Source organism: Artemia franciscana, chromosome 17 (assembly GCF_032884065.1).
Source record: "Artemia franciscana chromosome 17, ASM3288406v1, whole genome shotgun sequence".
Taxonomy (NCBI): Eukaryota; Metazoa; Arthropoda; class Branchiopoda; order Anostraca; family Artemiidae; genus Artemia; species Artemia franciscana.
Window position 1 is genome coordinate 40,478,007 of NC_088879.1, and position 20,177 is coordinate 40,498,183.

The following is a 20,177-nucleotide window of genomic DNA, read 5'->3' on the forward strand; positions in this document are numbered from 1 at the left end:
TAATTTTTAAGACTTACTCCCCCCCCCCTCAACTACCCCAAAGAGAGCAAATAAGTTCCGATTATGTCAATCATGTATCTGGGACTTGCGCTTATTTTTCCCATCAAGTTTCATCCCGATCCCTCCACTCTAAGTGTTTTCCAAGATTTTAGGTTTCCCCCCTCCAACTCCCCCCAATGTCATCAGACCCAGTCGGGATTTAAAATAAGAGCTCTGAGACACAATATCATTCCAAACATCAAATTTCATTAAGATCCAATCACCTGCTCATAAGTTAAAAATACTTCATTTTTTCTATTTTTCCGAATTAACCGGCCCCTACTCCCCCCCCCAGATGGTCAAATCGGGAAAACGACTATTTCTAATTTAATCTGGTCCGGTCCCTGATACGCTTGCCAAATTTCATCGTCCTAGCTTACCTGGAAGTGCCTAAAGTAGCAAAACCGGGACTTTAGGTTTTCCCCCTCCAACTCCCCCCAATGTCATCAGGTCCGGTCGGGATTTAAAATAAGAGCTCTAAGACACAATATCATTCCAAACATCAAATTTCATTAAGATCCAAATACCCGCTTATAAGTTAAAAATACTTCATTTTTTTCTATTTTTTGCGAATTAACCGGGCCCCCACTCCCCCCCAGATGGTCAAATCGGGAAAACGACTATTTCTAATTTAATCTGGTCCGGTCCCTGATACGCTTGCCAAATTTCATCGTCCTAGCTTACCTGGAAGTGCCTAAAGTAGCAAAACCGGGACCGACAGACAGACCGACAGACCGACAGAATTGGCGACTGCTATATGTCACTTGGTTAATACCAAGTGCCATAAAAACGAATATGCCACTGCGTGGCAGTACAAAAATAGATCCTCGGTAGCTCTAAACCAACGGGTTGATTTGAAAAAAAAGGTAAAATTCCAACAATAAGGGTTCCAGCTTCTTTTGAATACGCTAATATGTTGGCCTCACAATCCACAAGCCGAGTCATTTGAAGTACCAAGGACATAAAAATAAAAACGTTCTCAACCCCATGGACCCATTTTAGGTCTATTCATCTAAGTCGCGAAAACCACGACTTTCTAAGGCTTTTCAATTCGTTGTTTTAGAAATATGAAATTTTTATGCTAGTATCACATTCCGTTACCTCGCCGAACCACGAAAATAAAATAGGGTAGTATCAAATTTTTTCCAGTGTTGTCAAGTTGAATCGTGAAGATAAGTAAGCGAATTTATTTCATTAGATACGAAATCACTTTTAATCACTAAAAATTCCAATATTAATAATCTTTTGATTCCCAGTTGAATTATAACCTGTTGCCTTCTCAAGTTGTTTAGTGTCATAGGTTTTTTTTTGTTTCCTTTTGTATCTAATTTATCACCAACGTTTTTTATTTTTTTTTTAATTTGGCACTCGCTACTGCCAAGCTAACCGCACGACTACATACTTTTCTCGATTTTTCCTCATCATTTTTAAACATATATACAAAAGTGTCATTTTCTCTTTAACTAATTCTTCAGATTCCATTTTCACTGCTCTTAGTGCTTCAAAATTTTCAGATTTTTTGGGATGTATTCTGATCCGGGCAAACAAGAGGCCCCTTGAAACGCTGCCTTCTAAAACTTGACCATTGGGCGAATTCCAAATCAGATATTCAGTCTCTCCTTAAGCTTACGCGCCCCATTAGCTTCAATCCAAGATAACAAGCCTCGATCAATCATAAATGGAAGAGTTAGCACAACTCCCATTAGTAGATCATCAATTCGTCATTTCCACTTGCCCGGATGAGGGTACATCACAGCAAAACAGTCTTTACATCAGTAGGAAAACAATGGGCTATTTTTATGCTAAATAAGCCGTATCACCACGATTTTATAACCAAGAATTGTAAATGAAAGAACTGGTTTTTTTGTACTGTTTTTTTGTTTTTTTGGTAGATAGCACCTGGCTAAAAAAAAATTCTACCTTTCACGACAATACTGACAGAGATAAGAAGATTACTTTCCGTAAGTTTCAGGGTAAAATCATGCTTTAATCTCATGGGGTTCATAACTTTCAATTCACTAAAACCTAGTAGAATTTGAAAAGGGCACTAAAATTTCCTATTTCAAAATACAGGAGCCCCCTCCTATGCTCCTAAGTTAGCCCATTGATATCATTCCTTATTTCTGTAGGAACGAATAAGCCCACTTTTTTAAAATTTAATTTGTTTTAGAACCTACTGTGAGAAATTTTAGGACAGCAAAAATAAAGATAAGTCTTTTTTTAGTTACCATTGCATTGACGGCAATAGAGCCTTGCGAGAGTGGGGTGGAGGTGGGTGGGTATTTGACGCTTTTTTTCTTTGGTTACCCACCCACCTCCACCCCACTCTCGCAAGGCTCTATTGCCGTCAATGCAATGGTAACTAAAAAAATCTTAAGGATGTTTTTACAAATAAACTCTATTTTTTGGGGGCAACTGATTTCAGCTTAAGCTGAGTGCCTTGAGACACAGATCTGCAAAAAAGTCCCAAAACGATGCAAAAAAGTCCCAAAAAGACTCTAAACTCACCAGAAAAACGTTTATTGCACGCAAAAATCGTATCGGAGGACAGAAATTCCGCACCATGTGACTTCAACTGATGACTAAGACCTAGTGACGAACTTTTTTCCCAAGTTTTAAATCAATAGTTAACTTAACATAATTTATAGTCTCCGTGATATGCAGTCAGCCAGTAGCTAATCTGAAAACTATGATGTTATGCTATCGAATGGATAGCAAAAAAGCTTTGTCGGTCAGCAGAAATCAACGTTTCCAATTTTCTTTTCAAACAATCAGTAAATTCGCAGCAATTTTGGTAGAAAATCGGTAGATAGCTCTCACGGTTGGGTAGAATTTTCAGTAGTACTGTATATCAGTTTCTATTATCATTAATAATAAGGGTCGGTGTCCGAGCGACTCGCGAATAAAACAGCATAATCTAAAAGATCTACAGAAGCCGGATGTGATTCAGAGAAGAAAAGTGGAACTGTGTCGATCAATTACTGTCAAAGTTGACTCAGGTTCTAAGGGGAACTTTGAAATCAGATTTTTGTCGATACTTTAAAGACATATTTCTTCATCAACCCCTACTTTTTCCCACCCCTTAAGCCTCCAAATGACGTCCTGCTAAGTTCAGGACGGAGACAGAAATATGGAGAGGTATGGGAGTGGCAGTGACAAGGACGGTGACAGAAATATGGAGAGGTATTCGTGACACCAGACCTTCAATCACTGAATTTAAGTTAGCCGATAAAGTTCTTCTTTTAACCGCAACCCTAAAACAGTTGTTCGAAAATAATAAAGGGAGAACAAGAAGTCGTAGCTAATTAATTTTGATGGAACTACAAAAAACATTGATATTAAAACACCTACGGCATAAAAGACCACAGAAAATAGATGGCAACAAAGTAATATTTTCCGCGCACTTGATAAGAAGTAGAATCTCAAACGCACTAAAATAAACAAAAAATTAAGAAATTAAACCCAAGATGAGCAGAAATAACCACAAAGGAGCATTGTATTACCGCTCTCCTCAAATACCCCTAAAGACAAGAATATCATTAGGGTTTCAAGTTGAAACACTTGAAAGAATTAGATTTACAAGCAAAACACAAATTAAAAGTAGAGCCACATAGAGTAATCAATTCAAAGTAATTGTCATAAATATACTGAAGGTTGTTATAGATAACTGTTTATCGTAGGAATAGTTGTGGTAGTTGCAGTAATACTGGGGCTATGTACGTGTTTCTAGAGATTCTCGGTATCTTCTTTTTTCTTTATCGGGAAATGGACAGAGAATTCGATAGATCTCCCAAAAATGGTAGAAGTGGAACCACCGACAAAGATCGGACCAGTCAGTTGGTATTCGGTTGCTCAAAAGAGAACATATATGTTTTCCTTTTTTTAAGGCAAGCGACTTTTTTCAGTACAAAGAGTGTTTTAATTATTAAAAACATTAAATATAAGGTTTTATTAAATTTTTCATTAACAGATAACGATTTTTACATGTAGATTGGTAAGCATACCCTGTTTTCTCTCATAATCAGGGGTCGATTTAAGACTTCAAAATATTTTTTCTTTTTTTTAAGGGGGAGGACATCGAATTTTGAGAGAAGGGGTAAAATTTTTCCTTCGATCCTCATAAAACAACACACGCTGGGTTGTTTTTTGTTTCTTGTTTCCTCTTTTCGTTCAGAAAACTCATATTGTCTGGTAATTAAAAGGTCTACAATTTAAAGGTTTATAAAGTTTCTCTTATGTTTTATATCTAATTTTTGAACGGTTACCAGTTTTCACTTCAAAGTCTCGCAACACAATGAGGTAATTTAGCCAAGTCGATTCAAAAATACATAAAGTATAGGCGGGAGGGGGGGGTCGTCCCAAAATATACACATATACATCGGAAAACGAACGATGCAAGTGTAACGATATTTCAGTTATGCTTTGACTTAATTAACAGATATTCGTTGTATTTTCTACTCACTTGTCAAAGAAAATATGCTTCACTCATTTTGTAGCCCTACTCAAAATTGTTTTCTCCAGCCAATTTAAAAATTTGAAGTCAATAAATTGTAAATAAATTAGTTTGTTGCTGCATATTTGGGGAAGTCCCTCCCCTGCCCCTCCAGAGAAAGAAAATTAATAGCCCTAAATGTATCTTTATGGCATTAAAAAGGTGCTTCATAACCCAAAACTATGTATCATGACTTCAGACGGCCAATGCATCATCACTGTTTTCTAAACAGCATATGAACACCGTCAAAGTAACTTGTGATGAAATTGATAATAGACAAATCCATATACAAATAGAGCAGAGTTTATTTTCCTTTTCTAAGCTTAACCAAGACATAGATTGATTTCTGGTTTACATTTTTCCAACAAAGAAAGATAGTCCCAGGAAAATTTCCAGATTTTTAACCTTTTAGCGGATAGACTATTTTTCTTCCTGAATGGACTCTTAAACATTTGTTTAGTGTTTTATATTTTTTACTCAATTACTATAGTTTTTACTATACTGTTTTCCATCCTGGTCGAATTTATTCGTTGGTGAAGCGTATATTTTAGTCATGCTAAATAAAAATTATACACAGAATCACCAATAATGTTGCAAACATACCTGTTGTTGATATTGGTCGAAAGACCCCCCCCCCACACAAACACACACAGCGTTTCACAGTGAGCAAAAGACAGTCCACATATCAAAGCATACAAAGTTTAATTTATTTCGCAATAAAATAAACCAAGTTACATTTTTACTTACTTACTATCTGAAATAACCAGTTTAAAGGGGAATAGGACATAGCCCCGCTCATCTTCCGATTCCCACCGAAATAACTATTAACCCCACCTCCCTAGTCGCGGCAATATGTTCTCCTACGCAGCACTAACCAGTTTAGTGTACGTAGTACATATCTGACAGCGGCGTCGTTTAGAGGGGGACAAGAGGGACAGGTGCCCCTCAATGATTTGGAGAGAAAAATTATTATATAATTCATGCCCCTTGACTTTCCAGATATGGACCCCTTTCTCCCCACCCAAAAAAAAATGTTAGAGCTACACCCCTGGTATCTGGTATGCTATACAACACTAAAACCTTCACCAAAACTCTCTTCTAGGCTGAATCAAACGCATGTTTATAATCAGTAAAACTGAGGACTAAATGGGTAGGATGAACAATGCCACTTCGTAAATACCGATTAAGAGTGAAGATTTGCCTGACGCTTCCTTTCATCTTCGTAAACCCACGCTATTCTTCTTACAACGTACGCATGCATCTTTTTTGGGGGGAGGGGGATATTAAAAAACTGGTTTTATTTGAAAAAGAAATGCCCAGGATATTGAGAAAATATGGGATTTTTGGCACCAATACACAGGAACAAGACCTCGTAAAGGATAGTAATACCCTTGAGGGACAACTATAATGCCCTAGATTATTCCTTGTAAAATGGGATAATGTTGTTTCAGGAGACGTATTTTCTGTTCCACAGTCTGTATTAGCTGGACATGTTTGGCGTATTTAGTTGGTACTAATCTTATCAGAAATAAGGTGACCTACCCTTCAGCATATAATAGCACTACAGAGTAGGGCTATAAAAATATACAATATTCGCTATGGGGGCCAAACTCTAATAGCATAAACTTCACCCTGGACATGGATCCTCCGGTCCATGCTAACTGAAAAAGTTTCCCGAAATAAAAGATAAAGGCTACAAAATAAATTAGAGCTCATCATTCAAGAACTTACTATTTCACCCAATTCCAAATATGTTCGATCCCCAGTGGTGCCTATCCATGCCACAGGACTGGTTTGACCGCTACTAAAAGCGCTGATCTTTCCATGCCATCTGCTACACCATCCATCAACTAAATCCCCACTTGGCGGTATGGTAGCGGCTCCACCGGACTCTTCTCCGTCTGTTTCCAAACTGCTAAGACTAGCACTGAAAAAATAAATAGCTAATTTAATTTTGAATATTAACATTGTGAAGCCCTGGTAATATGAATTTGGAACAGGATTGCCAATATAAATTTCCAAATCGTAAAAAATACACATAAAAATGAGCCAGGGAGGGGGGCCTTTTCATTATTGTCTTTGAGGGTATGAAAAGCATAAGTCGTAAATACTGGCTTCAGTAAAGGGCAATTGCAGTGACTTAATTTATTTAATAGCTTGGGAGGTTATAAAGAAGGAGGCTTTCAATAGATATGGATGGAGGAGGAGCGTGCGTAACTCTGTTGGATTCATGCGGCTTGGTGCTGCAATGGGTTGCGAGTAGAAGTAGTGCAACTATGAAATACAAGAGAATGGCACTGCATTATTTTTTTTACCTAAATCTTATGAAATAAACACCCTTGACTCGCCTGATTCCAATGATGATTATTCATATTCAACCGGCATGCTAGGACTAACACTCATAACCTCAAGAGAAACTCGTGGACTTTTGGAGCAGTAGAAGGGGAGTGTCTACTATTTTACACAAGTATTTAGGCAGCAGATATTCAGGAGGAGTTATGTTACATTTTATTTAAAAAATAAGATTCAGAGCATTACTGATAAGTCTATCTCCTTTAAAAGTCACTGACGTTTTAAATTTAGCTGAATGGTTACCCAATCCTGTGCATTTAAAAAAAAATAGGAACACCCCAAAACCCAATTTTAATTGAAAAAAAAATCTTCTTTGCAGTTAGGTAGTTTTACGCTTAGCGTACATTAAGTTCGCAAATAAAGAACTTGTGTGAAAAATACATCAACCAAAGGAAATAAGTAATTTATCAAATGGAACGTTGTCAAAAAAACTAGATGTATAACAGCCAGAAGACAAATCCTAGAAATTCCCGGTTTGCGGGCATGAATATACCGAAGATGGAGCCAGGGGGCAAAAAATGTTTACATTTTGATATCCTTGGTACTTCAAATACAACTAAAACAAAGGGAAAAAGAAATCTCAAGAAAACGAAAACAAAGGGGACTGCGGCCAGTAGAAGAAAAGCACAAACTGCAACAACGCGGATATTTAACGTAACTAAAACTAATAACTCACGGCAGCACCAAGTCACAGAAAGTATCCCTCTTTACATCCTCCCAAAAAGTTCCCATTTCCCTTAAGACATCCTCTCAGTCTATTCGGGAGCGATCTATTTTTCGTTTGCCCCTAGACAGTTGCCCGACAAGGACAATCCTGGGCACTCGGCCGTTCTTCATCTGCAGAACATGCCTTAGCCATCTCAATTTTTCTCTCCCTATAACCCTAGAAAGCGGAATTGAACCACATTTTTCGTAGAGCTTACTGTTTGGGATACGGTCAGTCAGTCGGTTGCCCAAAACAGTCAGTGGGCAATTTCTCTTGAAAACATACAGGCAATTCACCTCCATTTTCGGAGATGAAAAACCCAAGTTTCATAGACATACCTGACCACTCTCATCACTGCAGGTTCCAATTTTCTAATCTAGGTCGCAGACCTATCCTAAAATATTTTATTCGATTGCGAAAAAACACAATTTGCCTTGGTTTTTCTACTTTTAACATCTTCACCGTACCCACCGTATTTAATTATGCAAGTGAATCTGTTCACTTGACCGATCTTCATTACCCAACATCACCTCTTCATCTTCATTATTCCTAGTCTTAGCAATTCAGTCTTCTTAACATTGATATTCAAACCTGTTCTTGCACCCTGATCTAGCATAACCCCTAAAATGTATTCATTTTACTAACAACTTCATCTAAGAAGCTTAAATCATCAGCATAATCCAAATCAAGGAGTCTTTCTTCCCCAGTTGATGCAACCCAAAATATTTTCAGTGGACCTTTAAGCTGAGCAACATTTACGACCCACTTTGTTTACGACTGCATCATTTGTTTCTAAATAAATTTAACAGCGTTTTTTCTTTTTCTTTTTTTAACTGCACAATGAAACCTTTTCTCGTCAAAAAGAATAGTTGGGATATTAAGTTTTAGATATCACAATTTCTTTTGGTCAAATCTTGGATAGCCAAAAAATCTTTACTGAAAAACAACTGGTTCTTGCTAACAACAAAACAAAAACCCAAACGGTTTTACGAGGCGATAACCCACGAGACAAGACCCACGAGACACATGTGGAAATGTGAAAATTTTGCTTGGATAGTTCGGGCCTTCAATTATGGCTTCATGTGGGGAGAAAGTGATAAAAATCTGCTTCGATTAATTAATCATGTGTTTCTAAAAAAAATTTAATGACGGTTTTCCTTTTCTTTTTTTTAACTGCATTGTAATACCTTGTCTCGTCAAAAAGAATAATTGAAAGATTAAGTTTTAGGTGTCACAATTTTTTTTTTTTTTATTATTTTTTTTTTTTTTATTATTTTTTTTTTTTGTATCTTGAATAGCTAAAAAGTCTTTACTGGAAAAAACCCAAACGGTTTTACGAGGCGATAACCCACGAGACAAAACCCTCAAAAACGGAGGCAGAAAAATTGAAGTATATTTTTCAGTTTTTCCGCTGCTCCAGAAAATTGATTTTGTATAATATAACACCTTTTAAGCGACCGTAATCAATTTGATATTCAGTTTGAACATCATATCTAAACTACAATAATACGGAAAATGTGAAAATTTTGCTTGGATAGTTTGAACCTTCAATTATGGCTTCATATGTGGAGAAAGTGACAAGGATCTGCTTCGATTAATGGCCTTTTGTCCCAAATTACAGGATTTATCGAAAGAATCATTTTCAGTATATGGGCTCAAGGGAGTGTTTAATTTCAGTAGTGGTATCAACAAATTATCAGACAAAAAATAGCAAATTATATTAAACGGGGAATGACACACATTAAAAGACTTTAGTAGGACATGGGAAAGAGGTGAAAGCAGGGAATATTGTTGAATATGTTATTTGTTTTGTAACTTTAAAGCAAGGGTCTCCAAACTAAGGCCCGTTGGCTAGATGCAGCCCGCAATGCCCCTCATCTGGCCCCTACAGACCCTATAATTGCCAGAAAGAGATGGCGTTGTATCATTTCATTGACTTTTAGAAGTCAACAAAGTGGTATAACCCCATTTAATGAGAGTCTTCTCCATATAGCATTTATGGTATGGTTACTGGAGAGGATATATTCAATGAATTGAAAAAATCATTTCCTAATTATAACTTAGACGGGATTAACTTGTCTTGGTTGGCTTTTGATAGAGAAAAGAACATGAGTGGCATGAAGAAAGGCTTAGTTGAACAAGTGGAGCAGGTGTGTAATGAGAAACGAAGTCCGCAACCAATGTGTCTGCACTGTAATATTCCCCAGCAAGCTTTGTGAGCTAAACATTAAGAGTGTACATAACCCTGTGGTAAAAATATTGAATTTAGTAAGGTCACATGGGCTCAACCATAGACAGTTCAGAGACATGTTGAATGATGTAGAGGCACACATAATTTAAGCTAAATTCACCTGCATCAAATGATGATAATTTACTACAGTCAAATGAAGTAAATTTCGTTTTTCTCAATACCAATGACCTTTGCTCACCTGATATTGAACTTTCAAAAAAATCTGTACTTATCTGTTATAGTTACAACACTTAGGTTCATCATGTAAGTAAAACCGGTTTTTCTAACCATATATGAAATTCATTTAGTTTCCGATCTCTATTGATAGAGAATAATGCATGGCCATGGATGTTAAAATGAAAATTAGGTTAGGTTAGGTCAGTTTAGGGTTAGGTTAGTTTCCGTAATTTTATTAATAAAGCATTATATTTTCATCATATTTTGGTATATCAAACAGTTCGTGGTAACGAACTGTAGTAAGGAGCGACCCGGCTCAATAGCAACCAAAACTCTAAAAAATGGGGTTTTGATATCAATAGCTACATCAAAAGAATTGAATTTTAATGCTGATTTTAAATATATAAGTTTAATCAAATTTAGTCTTACCTATCAAAAGTTACGAGCCTGAGAAAATTTGCCTTATTTTAAAAAATAGAAGAAAACAACCCCTATAAGTCATAGAATCTTAACGAAAATCACACCTTCAGATTCAGCGTACCAGAAAACCCTGGTGCAGAAGTTTCAAGCTCCTATCTAGAATAGTGGAATTTCGTATTTTTTGCCAGAAGACAAATCACGGGTGCGTGTTTTTTTTTTTTTTTTTTTTTTTTTCAGTGGTCATCGTATTGACCAAGTGGTCCTAGAATGTCGCAAGAGATCTGATTCTAACGGAAATGAAAAGTTCTAGTGCCCTTTTTGTGACCAACAAATTGGAGGGCACCTAGGCCCCCTCCCACGCTCATTTTTCTCCAAAGTCAACGGATCAAAATTTTGAGATAGGCATTTTGTTCCGCATAGTCAAAAACCATAACAACTATGTCTTTGGGAATTACTTACTCCCCCACAACCCCTGGGGGAGGGGCTGCAAGTTACAAACTTCGGCCAGTATTTACATATAATAATGGTTATTGGGTAGTGTAGAGCGTTTTCAGGGGATTTTTTTTTTATTTGGGGGTGGGGTTGAGGGGAGGGAGCTATGTGGGAGGATCTAACCCTCGAGGAATATGTCATGGGGGAACAGAAATTCAATGAAAAGGGCGCAGGATTTTCTAAAATTAATATATAAAAAAAACAATGAAAAAATAAACATGGAAAAGTTTTTTCAATTGAAAGTAAGGAGTAGCATTGAAATTTAAAACGAACAGAGATTATTACGCATATGAGGGGTTCTAAAAATACTTTAGCATAAAGAGCGAGGTGTTTAGGAGGAGATAAATACGTCGCTCTTTATGCTATATTATTTTTAGTAATTTCAACTATTTATTCTACGCCCTTTCGGATTCAGTGGTCATTCTTAAAGAATTGGGACAAAACTTACGATTTAGTGTAAGGAGCGAGGTATTAACGAGGGGACAAACCCCCTCATATACATAATACAAATTTAAGAATATAAAAGTTTGTTACGTAAGCTAATTCTTAAGTTACGTATATTTTTTATTAATAAAAACATTCGTTAAAAATTAAAATTTATAGTTGCCTTTTTATGTAACCGAAAAATTGCAGGGCAACTAGGCTCTCCCCGCCCCTTATTTCTCAAAATCGTCTGATCAAAACTAGGAGAAAGCCATTTAGCCAAAAAAGGAATTAATATGCAAATTTCATTTTAATAATTTATGTGTAGAGAGCCAAAATCAAACATGCATTAATTCAAAAACGTTCAGAAATTACATTTTTAACTGAAAGTAAAGAGCAACATTAAAACTTAAAACAAACAGAAATTATTCCGTATATGAAATGGGTTGTCCTCTCCACAATCCCTCGCTCTTTACGCTGAAGTTTGACTCTTTGCCACAATTATGCTTTTTAAAACAATTAAAAGTTTTAGCGTAAAGAGCGAGGGATTGCGGAGGGGACAACCCATTTCATATACAGAGTAATTTCTGTTTTTTTTTTTTTATGTAATTTCATAAGGATTGAACGTCAGAGAAACCTGTTCTACTTAGATGAAGAGCTTTGAGTGTTTTAGCTATAACAGAGAAGCACCAAAATATCAAGGCACGGAAATTAGGAAGTCAAAGAGATTTGCATCTGTAACCGTTTGGAGAAAATAAGAGTGCTAAACAGTATATAATTAGTTTTCGTATAAATATCGATTACAATTTGAATTATTTTAGTTAGATCAGCTCTAGACGGCTACTGTGTATTTAGCCAAAATATCCAGAGATATTTTTTGTGTTTTACTGTCGAATTAAAGGATTCTCCATATTGAAATTTTATTTATACGTCATGGAAAGGCAGTGTGGTCTTCGAAAATACCGGCGTAATATATTATTAAATAATGTTAAATATAAAATTAAATAATAATGGTATTATAAATATAATACTATGAAATATAAAAACAAGATCTATGTTTTGATTCTTTCTGATTTGGACCTTTATTGTGTAGTCAGCCACCAAACTGCTTCTTGGTAGTTAATGCGGTCCTCTCGCAAAAATGTTTGGACACCCCTGCTTTGAAGTATTAAATATTCCTGTGCAAAGTTCATTGTAGTTAGGCTGCATCTTTCAACAATGCACCAAGCAAACTATGAGAAAGGTTATTATAGGACCTTGAGGTCTTTACAAGGTTGAGAGGCGTACTTAGGCTACGCCAATCAACAATGCACCAATCAAACTATCAGAAAGGTTATTATAGGACATTGAGGTCGTTACAAGGTTGAGAGGCTTACTTAGGCTACGCCTCTCAACAATACACCAAGCAAACTATGAGAAAGGTTATTATAGGACCTTGAGGTCGTTTTATAATAAAAAGGACGTATCGTTACGGAACTTTTCACATTTTCAGAGGGAGGAATCTTCATCAAGGAAAACCGTTCACATCTTGCCCCAAGGGTGAACTATCAAATTCAAACATAAATTTCAAAAACTACAAGCTTGGAATCAGCAAAAAATTCGAATGACATACTGAAGGAAAAGAAGAATGTTTTCCTTCAAGTTTATCGCAGTTTTTGTTGCCAGACTTGGAAAATTTCACAAGAAAATGGGACTAACTGATAGCTACAATAAAGACAGAAAATTTACACAGAAAAGCTTTTGGTAATAAGAGAGGATGATGAAAAGCTTTAAAAAAACGCGCTGGAGGGTTTTAACCAGGAATATTACTGTTATTAGTACTTTTTTTTCAACTTCACAGTTGTAAAGCTTACATAGATTAGGAGAAGGGTCATCTTCATAGTAATAACCATGCTCTTTTTTTCATAGCGATGTGAGTTTCTCCAAGGCATATTATGAATTATTTAAAGTTCTGAAATTTAGCAAGGACAGTGAATATAGAATATATTTGTTTGAATTTGTTAAATAGAAACTTATACAACCATATATGGAAATCTAAAAAAAAAAATGAAAATTCGGGGATCGAAAAAGGCTTTCTGAAGCATTTATGCAGCTTTAATATTAGCGGGTCTTAATTTTAAAAAAAGAAAGAAAAAGAACATAGATGACAAATGAGCAAAAATAAGGTAAAATGTAAAAAAACACAAAAAGGTTTAGCTATCCTTCTGTTTGACTGTTAATATTTTGATTTTTATGGGCAAAAGCGTTGTCAAAATGCGGATTAGCTTTACTTGTTTGTTTTGACTGTTTAACGTGGCAACACTGACTAAATGTGATACTGCCTTAGAAACTTGAGACAATTTTGAAACAACCAAAAGCAAAATCTTAAAAAACTGCAGCTTTAAGGTATGAATAAAAACCATTATTTTTTGATTTGAAAATTCAACAAGTCGCACTTCGATTCGAGCTTGGCACCCACATAATGGTGAACACTTTATAAAATTTGCAAAGTTACCATAGAAATTTTGTTTGCCATTTTATTACCGTAATTTTCCGAAGAATTTCTTGCTACGGGAATTTTAGCGAAATGGGCGGGACTTTTTAAAGAAAAAATTAGAGTATATATTCATCAATAGGTCCAAATATACGTACAATATTACTATTTCCCCAAAGGCTCTTTGGCATGTAAATATGTGGAAGTCTTTACAAAAACTAGCGTATATTCTTACCACTAGCTCACACTCAATTAAAACAAAGCTAATTACAAAGGAAAAAATCTTAATATAAAGAGCTGGCTTTTTTAATATGCAGTTGTATCTGGCATTGCTACCGTAAAGCTCAAATTTTTCGTTAAAATTTACAATTTACTATAGAAAGTATTCAAGGTGCAATTCTTGAGTTTGAGTAATCACCTGTATGTCAAGACGGTAGATAACAACAAACTCAACAAGACCCATGCATGGGGAAAGGGGGGATTACTTTCTTCCAAAATGTCAAGAATTTTGCGATCTCTAAATATCTAATAAACTTCTTCATAAACTCATCTACTTTTTGTGTTTCTTTTCAAATTTCACAGCCCTCCAAAAATGATTAGCTCGCACCAACTTGAAAGAAAGTCCTGCGCACACATGCAAGCTCAGTCCCTTGTATACTGACCATAACTAAAGAAGCTAGGATTGCAGTCTCATCTGATCGGATCAATATTTTTGTCTGTCATCCTATCTTTTGGAACAAAAAATAATAATAATAACAAATAATTAGGTATCAATAGTTGTTTTGGAAATAAGCATATTCTGGTAAAGGGACAAATATCCTCTTTTTCCTCATGCGGAAAAGATAAAATTGATCAACAGATCCTGCAAAAATAAATTTTTGGACTACTGAGCAGTTTCACACATCTAACGACAGTGAGAAATTCTAGATTGGTCCAAAGAATCGCTCGTGAAAAATTGAAAAACAATGGTCTAAATATTCAATTTTTCTAACTTCGAACCATACTCCCCCTTGTGACAAAAATAAATGCAGTTTAGGTCGCTCCCATAGCAGGCATATTTTTATCCTGGATATGGGACGATATATATATTTTTAGTATTTGAAGCGTGTACTGAAGTAATGTAACCAGTGCAGCTAAGACTGACAAGATTAAAACCTCCAACTGCACAAAGTAATAAAGTTGCAATGTAAAAAAAAAATCGTTCTCTTAACGGAACTTTGGTTCTATATTTTAGTTTTCTTTTTAGATTTTATTTTGTCTTCTCTTTTTCTACACAAATATCTATTACACCAATATTTACACCAACCTTGACCCTTCAGTAACCAAGGCTAACGATAGCTTTAAAGGAGCATAAACGTCTATTCTTTGTGATGAATATTGACATATTCGCGTGTTCATTCTAAAACCAAGTTAAGGGCAAATGTCATTTTTTTTCTATTTTTGAGTAGACAAATTTTACTGTCATAGTTTGTATAAATTCAAAGATATTATAAATACATAATAGCAAATTTGTCAGAAGGGTTTATGCTTCCTGTGCAAGTTTATGGTGTGTTATTTCTCTCGGTCAAAAAGTTTTAATGCCTGAACGTAGGACGACTGAAGCCCAGCTTTATTTATCTAGTGAGTTACATTTTTCAAACTTACTTTGGAATTTTTTAGATTGGAAAATCCGTTGAAATTTTTTTTTTTAATTCCATTTTGCTAAGCAAGTGCAGATCATTATCCAAGAGATAGTCTAAGCAATATCACGACTCCATTCGGTGAATGGATAGACCTGAAACTAATGAATCCAATTATATGAGTATTCTGTCCTTTTGGTTCAAGTTATAGCCGTAGGCTTGTCGGAACACCACGTGTTCACCTGGAACATCAACCTCAAACGCCATTCTCACGAGTACTTAGCAACAAACCAACTCCAATTAGTAAGAGCTAATGCTGTTGTGTGAAAGAAAGGGAATGGAAAACGAGCAGGAACTGGAGCTAGTATCGAAAAACTCCAACACCATCTAGAGTTTAACAATTTTATTCCTTCATTACCCTAAGCTGTAACATACCTGTCTTTCCAGATCGTTCAAAATGTAGGCGAGGGTAAAGAAAGCAAAATTATGTCACCATTAGGACTGTTAACTTCAAGTAAAATAGTCTTTTTAACTTGCCAAGATATGATTCACCTTTGTGGAAGATTATTTCTATGGCTGACAGGCAAAAGTTACGTACAATGTAGGGGAGAGGGGGGCGAAACCGTACGTTTTTGAGTTTATGACCCCTATAAGATGTTCTTCTAAAGATACAAACTTTGTTTTTATATGAACAGAAAGCTTAAATATTCATCTTTTTTAGGATTTTTTTTTCAATGACTTCCATCAAGTCGTTTCTCCGTGAGACCCAAAAACATATGACGTCTTAAAGTGTCCGAAGTCGCCCCTACCGTGGGGTGACTTCGGACACATGAGGGGCATTTTCGGACATCTATTAGTTAACGATTCAAACAGTGCGTTCAGATAATATAAAAGTAGCAGAATTAACTAGAATATCAAAAGAACTCTAAGGGTATTTCACATTATTATTTTATGGCATAGCGAGACAAGTCACACCCAAATACAAGGCCTTTGACTGCCTGATCGCCCTGTCCCCCTTGCAGCAAAAGGAGTAGGCAACTTCATAATTATATCATCAAAATCAGTTTCAGCACAATCGGGCCATTCTGGGAAGATGAACTTTTAACTTGATTTGCGGAGGTAGTTTATTTTAGCTAATCTGCCACTCACTTCTTCAATCTCACAAACATAGTCTCACAATCTCACAAATAATATCATATATATAGCGCCATCTGTATTATTTCCAGAGTGTATGTGCCTGAGTTTGCTTGTTTGCTGTTAATGGGATAAAGTTATTGCACTACTTTGAGGTTGTTTTCATATTGATTTGTACCCTTTAATAGACAATTTTACAGTTAAGTTAAATTGAGTGATATTCTCCAATCCCTAGAATAGGTCTTTCTTTTCGGACATCCTCACCAGCGCCATCTTTTTTCTTAAGTTGATCGGGGCGCCATCTATAAAGACAATTTTTCCCATATCATTAAGGTGCTGATTTCTACTGGGAGCAAGCAGAAGAGGGGAAGGAACCCCCCGCAAGCGCCGTACTGTACCCGCTGGTATTCAGTTACCCGAAAATTGCGGGGAAAAGGTGAGGGGGTACTTACGCTTCCCTTGTTCCTGGGTGACTTCAGTAGGCGTTCATTCAGCGCTCGACGCGTGAAGGTGTATTGTGTGCGAAAGAAAATAAAACGTTCAAGATTCTGACTACTTTCAGCTCTCGAGCAGTGAAGTTCGTTGGTATGACACAAGAGACTATTTACGAATATATATACGCGCCTGTCCTGAATTTCGCTCAGACAAGTTTGCGATATGCCGATATTTCCCGTGACGCGGTGGTTGCTACGGGAAGTAAATTTTACGGAAAAGACATTCTGTACGCTGCGCATTGCAAACTGAACGATATTTTGCGGCAACTTGGAGATGAATATGTAATGAAGGACCGCCGAGCTGGTTTGCAGAGTGATGTTTTCATGGGTGATTTATACGATGCTATCAAGAATGCAGAAAACTCAGCCAATTTCACCTATAGATTTACTATCTGGAAAATTGGCGAAGTGCCTAGAATACCGCAAGATGTGCTGACTTCTCTTTCAATTAGAGTTAACGAGTGCACAGAGAAAATAGAGGGACTAATCGATCAGTGTAAGATCTACCTTCCGTCAGGCCCTACTGTCTGGCCCCCGCTACCGAAACCAGAAAGACTTGAGAATCCTGTAGTGATAGCGAATGTGCCGGCGGAAAGCCTTGAATCATGTGCCAAACAGAAGGAATTTATCGAAAAGAACGGTGGAAAAGGACATATTCGCCGGATCACTCAACGAAAAGGTGGGTTAGTTGCCTTTCTCGATACGGCGGATTCAGCTCAAATACTCGCAGACATGTTGAAAGAAAAGGTCCGTGATGTCAAGGTTTCTTACCGGAAACCAAAGTTTTTAGCGGTGGCAAGATTCGTTCCTCCGGCAACCACAGAGGAAGAAATTATTGCTGCGAACTCCGAAGTTACGGAAGTCCACCGGTTCGGCACCTCTGGCACAGTGAAACTTGTATTTAAAGACTCGTTCGCGCGAGATCAGACAATTAAACGCGGAATATTTGTAGACTACACCCACTTCCGGGTTGAGGCCTATAAAGAGCTCCCCAAGAGATGTTTTAACTGTCAATCTTTCGAGCACCTCTCTAGTGCCTGCAGCAACGCTCCGAAGTGCTCTAAGTGCGCCGGTGCCCACGTCGCATCACGGACGTCCCCATGCACGTCCACCACAGTTAAATGTGCTCTATGCCCAGAAGGCCACAACACCCACCCCTCATACAGCATGAGATGCCCACTAGTTAGAAATGCTATGAAAAAGCCTACTACAACGAAATGACTTCTCTCTCCATCATTTGCCGAAATATCTATGGGCACAATTCAGTCAAACTAGACTACGTTAAAGAACTATGCCGTCAATTTAATGTTGTGTGCTTACAAGAACATTTACTCACCTCCGAAAATTTTGGTCTTTTCGAACAGTTGAATCAAAAAACCGTGTTCATGCATGAAGCAAAAAGGTCCTCAGTCCGCGGTCGACCTAGTGGGGGCACTGCTATCATAACGGACAGTTCGCTTGAATGTCAAAAGCTGGAATCGTGTGAGTTCTTCCTCGCTGTAGATTTTCCTGGCCCCGGGGGTTTTGTTCTGATCACGGTTTATCTACCAACAAACCTAAACACCCTCTCTTCCGAAAAACGGTTCTCGGAAGCTTGTGGCCGCCTCGCGCGCTTACTTATTAGGCTGGGCAATCGAAGAGTGCTAGTCTGCGGTGACTTTCAGTGCGACTTAACGAACCCATCAAATAAGCTCTCCGAAATCTTCTTCTCAGTAATCCCAGCTGGGTATGATCTCTGTGAAAAGACTGACGCATATACGTACATCCATAATTCCGGTTCAACGACAAACATTGACCATGTGCTATGTAACTTCTCTCTAGGTGCTCCAGTCACCGTGGACTCTGAGCACACAGTAAGTGATCACCTTGGCTTGTGCTTTAAGGCTAACTTCTTCCCGTGTAGGCCGAATAAGCCCCAAATTTATGCTACCAAGACTGAGTGGAATAAAATAAACGCCGACCAGTATAAACAGACATGTGATGAGATTCTCGGAAAGATAAAAGTTCCCTTTCAGCTCTTGATGCATGGCTCGAGTGATTTGGTAGCACTAGACATTTATTGTACTGAGATTATACATGCAATGAAAACGGCTGAGCAGGCTTCTGTACCCACTCGCCGTTTTAAACCTGGAATCAGCAAGCCTGGCTGGAGTCGCTCTCCTAAAGTAAGGCAAGCCAAAGCTCGTGCTAAGTTTTGGCTGAGATTATGGCGCGATTGCGAGAGGCCTAGGTCAGGTGTAGTGTTTGAGCAGTTCCGCAACACGAAAAAAACTTATAATAAGTCTGTAAGTGATCTTAAAGCTGCCGAAGCCGAACTTGCTTCCCAAGAAGCAGCAAATAATCCTGTATCTATGTGGAAGTCTTTTAGACAGTCTAAACCAGTGACAAACCCTGCTAGTAACATACCTGAGGAGCAGTGGGTAAAACACTATAGTGAAGTTTTTGGGATCAAACATGCCCAACTAACAACCGAAAGTGATAGCGAGCTCTCACGAGCTTTTGCGTCCCTCTTGAGCCAACGGAACTATTTTACCGTCTCAATAGGCGAAGTGCTCCAGGTTATTAAGCAGCTGAGAAAGGGCAAGGCTCCCGGGCACGACGGAATTGTGACTGAACACCTCCGCTGTAGCTCACCTCTGCTCATTGAGCACTTGACGCTGCTATATCAAATGTGCCTTGATTCTGGTGCAGTCCCTAAGTCGTTTGCCCTAGGTATTGTGTCTAACGTCTTGAAGAAGGGAAAAAATCGTAACCTCTGCTCTAGCTATAGGCCTATAACAGTTTCTAGTACATTAAGCAAAGTGTTAGAGAGACTTCTGTTACCTGAGCTGTTACGCAAGTGTAAAATTGACAATCGACAATTCGGGTTCCGTCGCCACCTCGGTTGTGCATTTGCACATCGCCTCCTTACGCGTATAGTATCGAAAGCTCAGAATCAATCACGGACTCTTTTAATTTGTGCAGTAGATGTGTCCGCGGCGTTCGATTCGGTAATTCATTCAAAGTTAATTTTGAACCTGCTGCACCAAGGTGTGAACCCACATGTAGCGGCCGTCCTATGGCACTGGTATTCGAGTAGCCTTATCCGTGTTAAGTTGAGTAGTGAATTCCTGTCGAAACCGATTA

The 20,177-nt window shown here is 37.5% G+C and overlaps 1 protein-coding gene across 1 annotated transcript in view; it reads right to left on the minus strand.

Moving 5' to 3' along the window:
- LOC136037586 (rho guanine nucleotide exchange factor 28-like) overlaps positions 1–20,177 on the minus strand; it is a 330,822-nt gene that overhangs the window by 225,511 nt on the left and 85,134 nt on the right. The window contains exon 6 of the mRNA XM_065720307.1: positions 6,263–6,458. Coding sequence (XP_065576379.1) covers positions 6,263–6,458 — 196 coding nt within the window. The remainder of the gene's footprint in view (positions 1–6,262; positions 6,459–20,177) is intronic.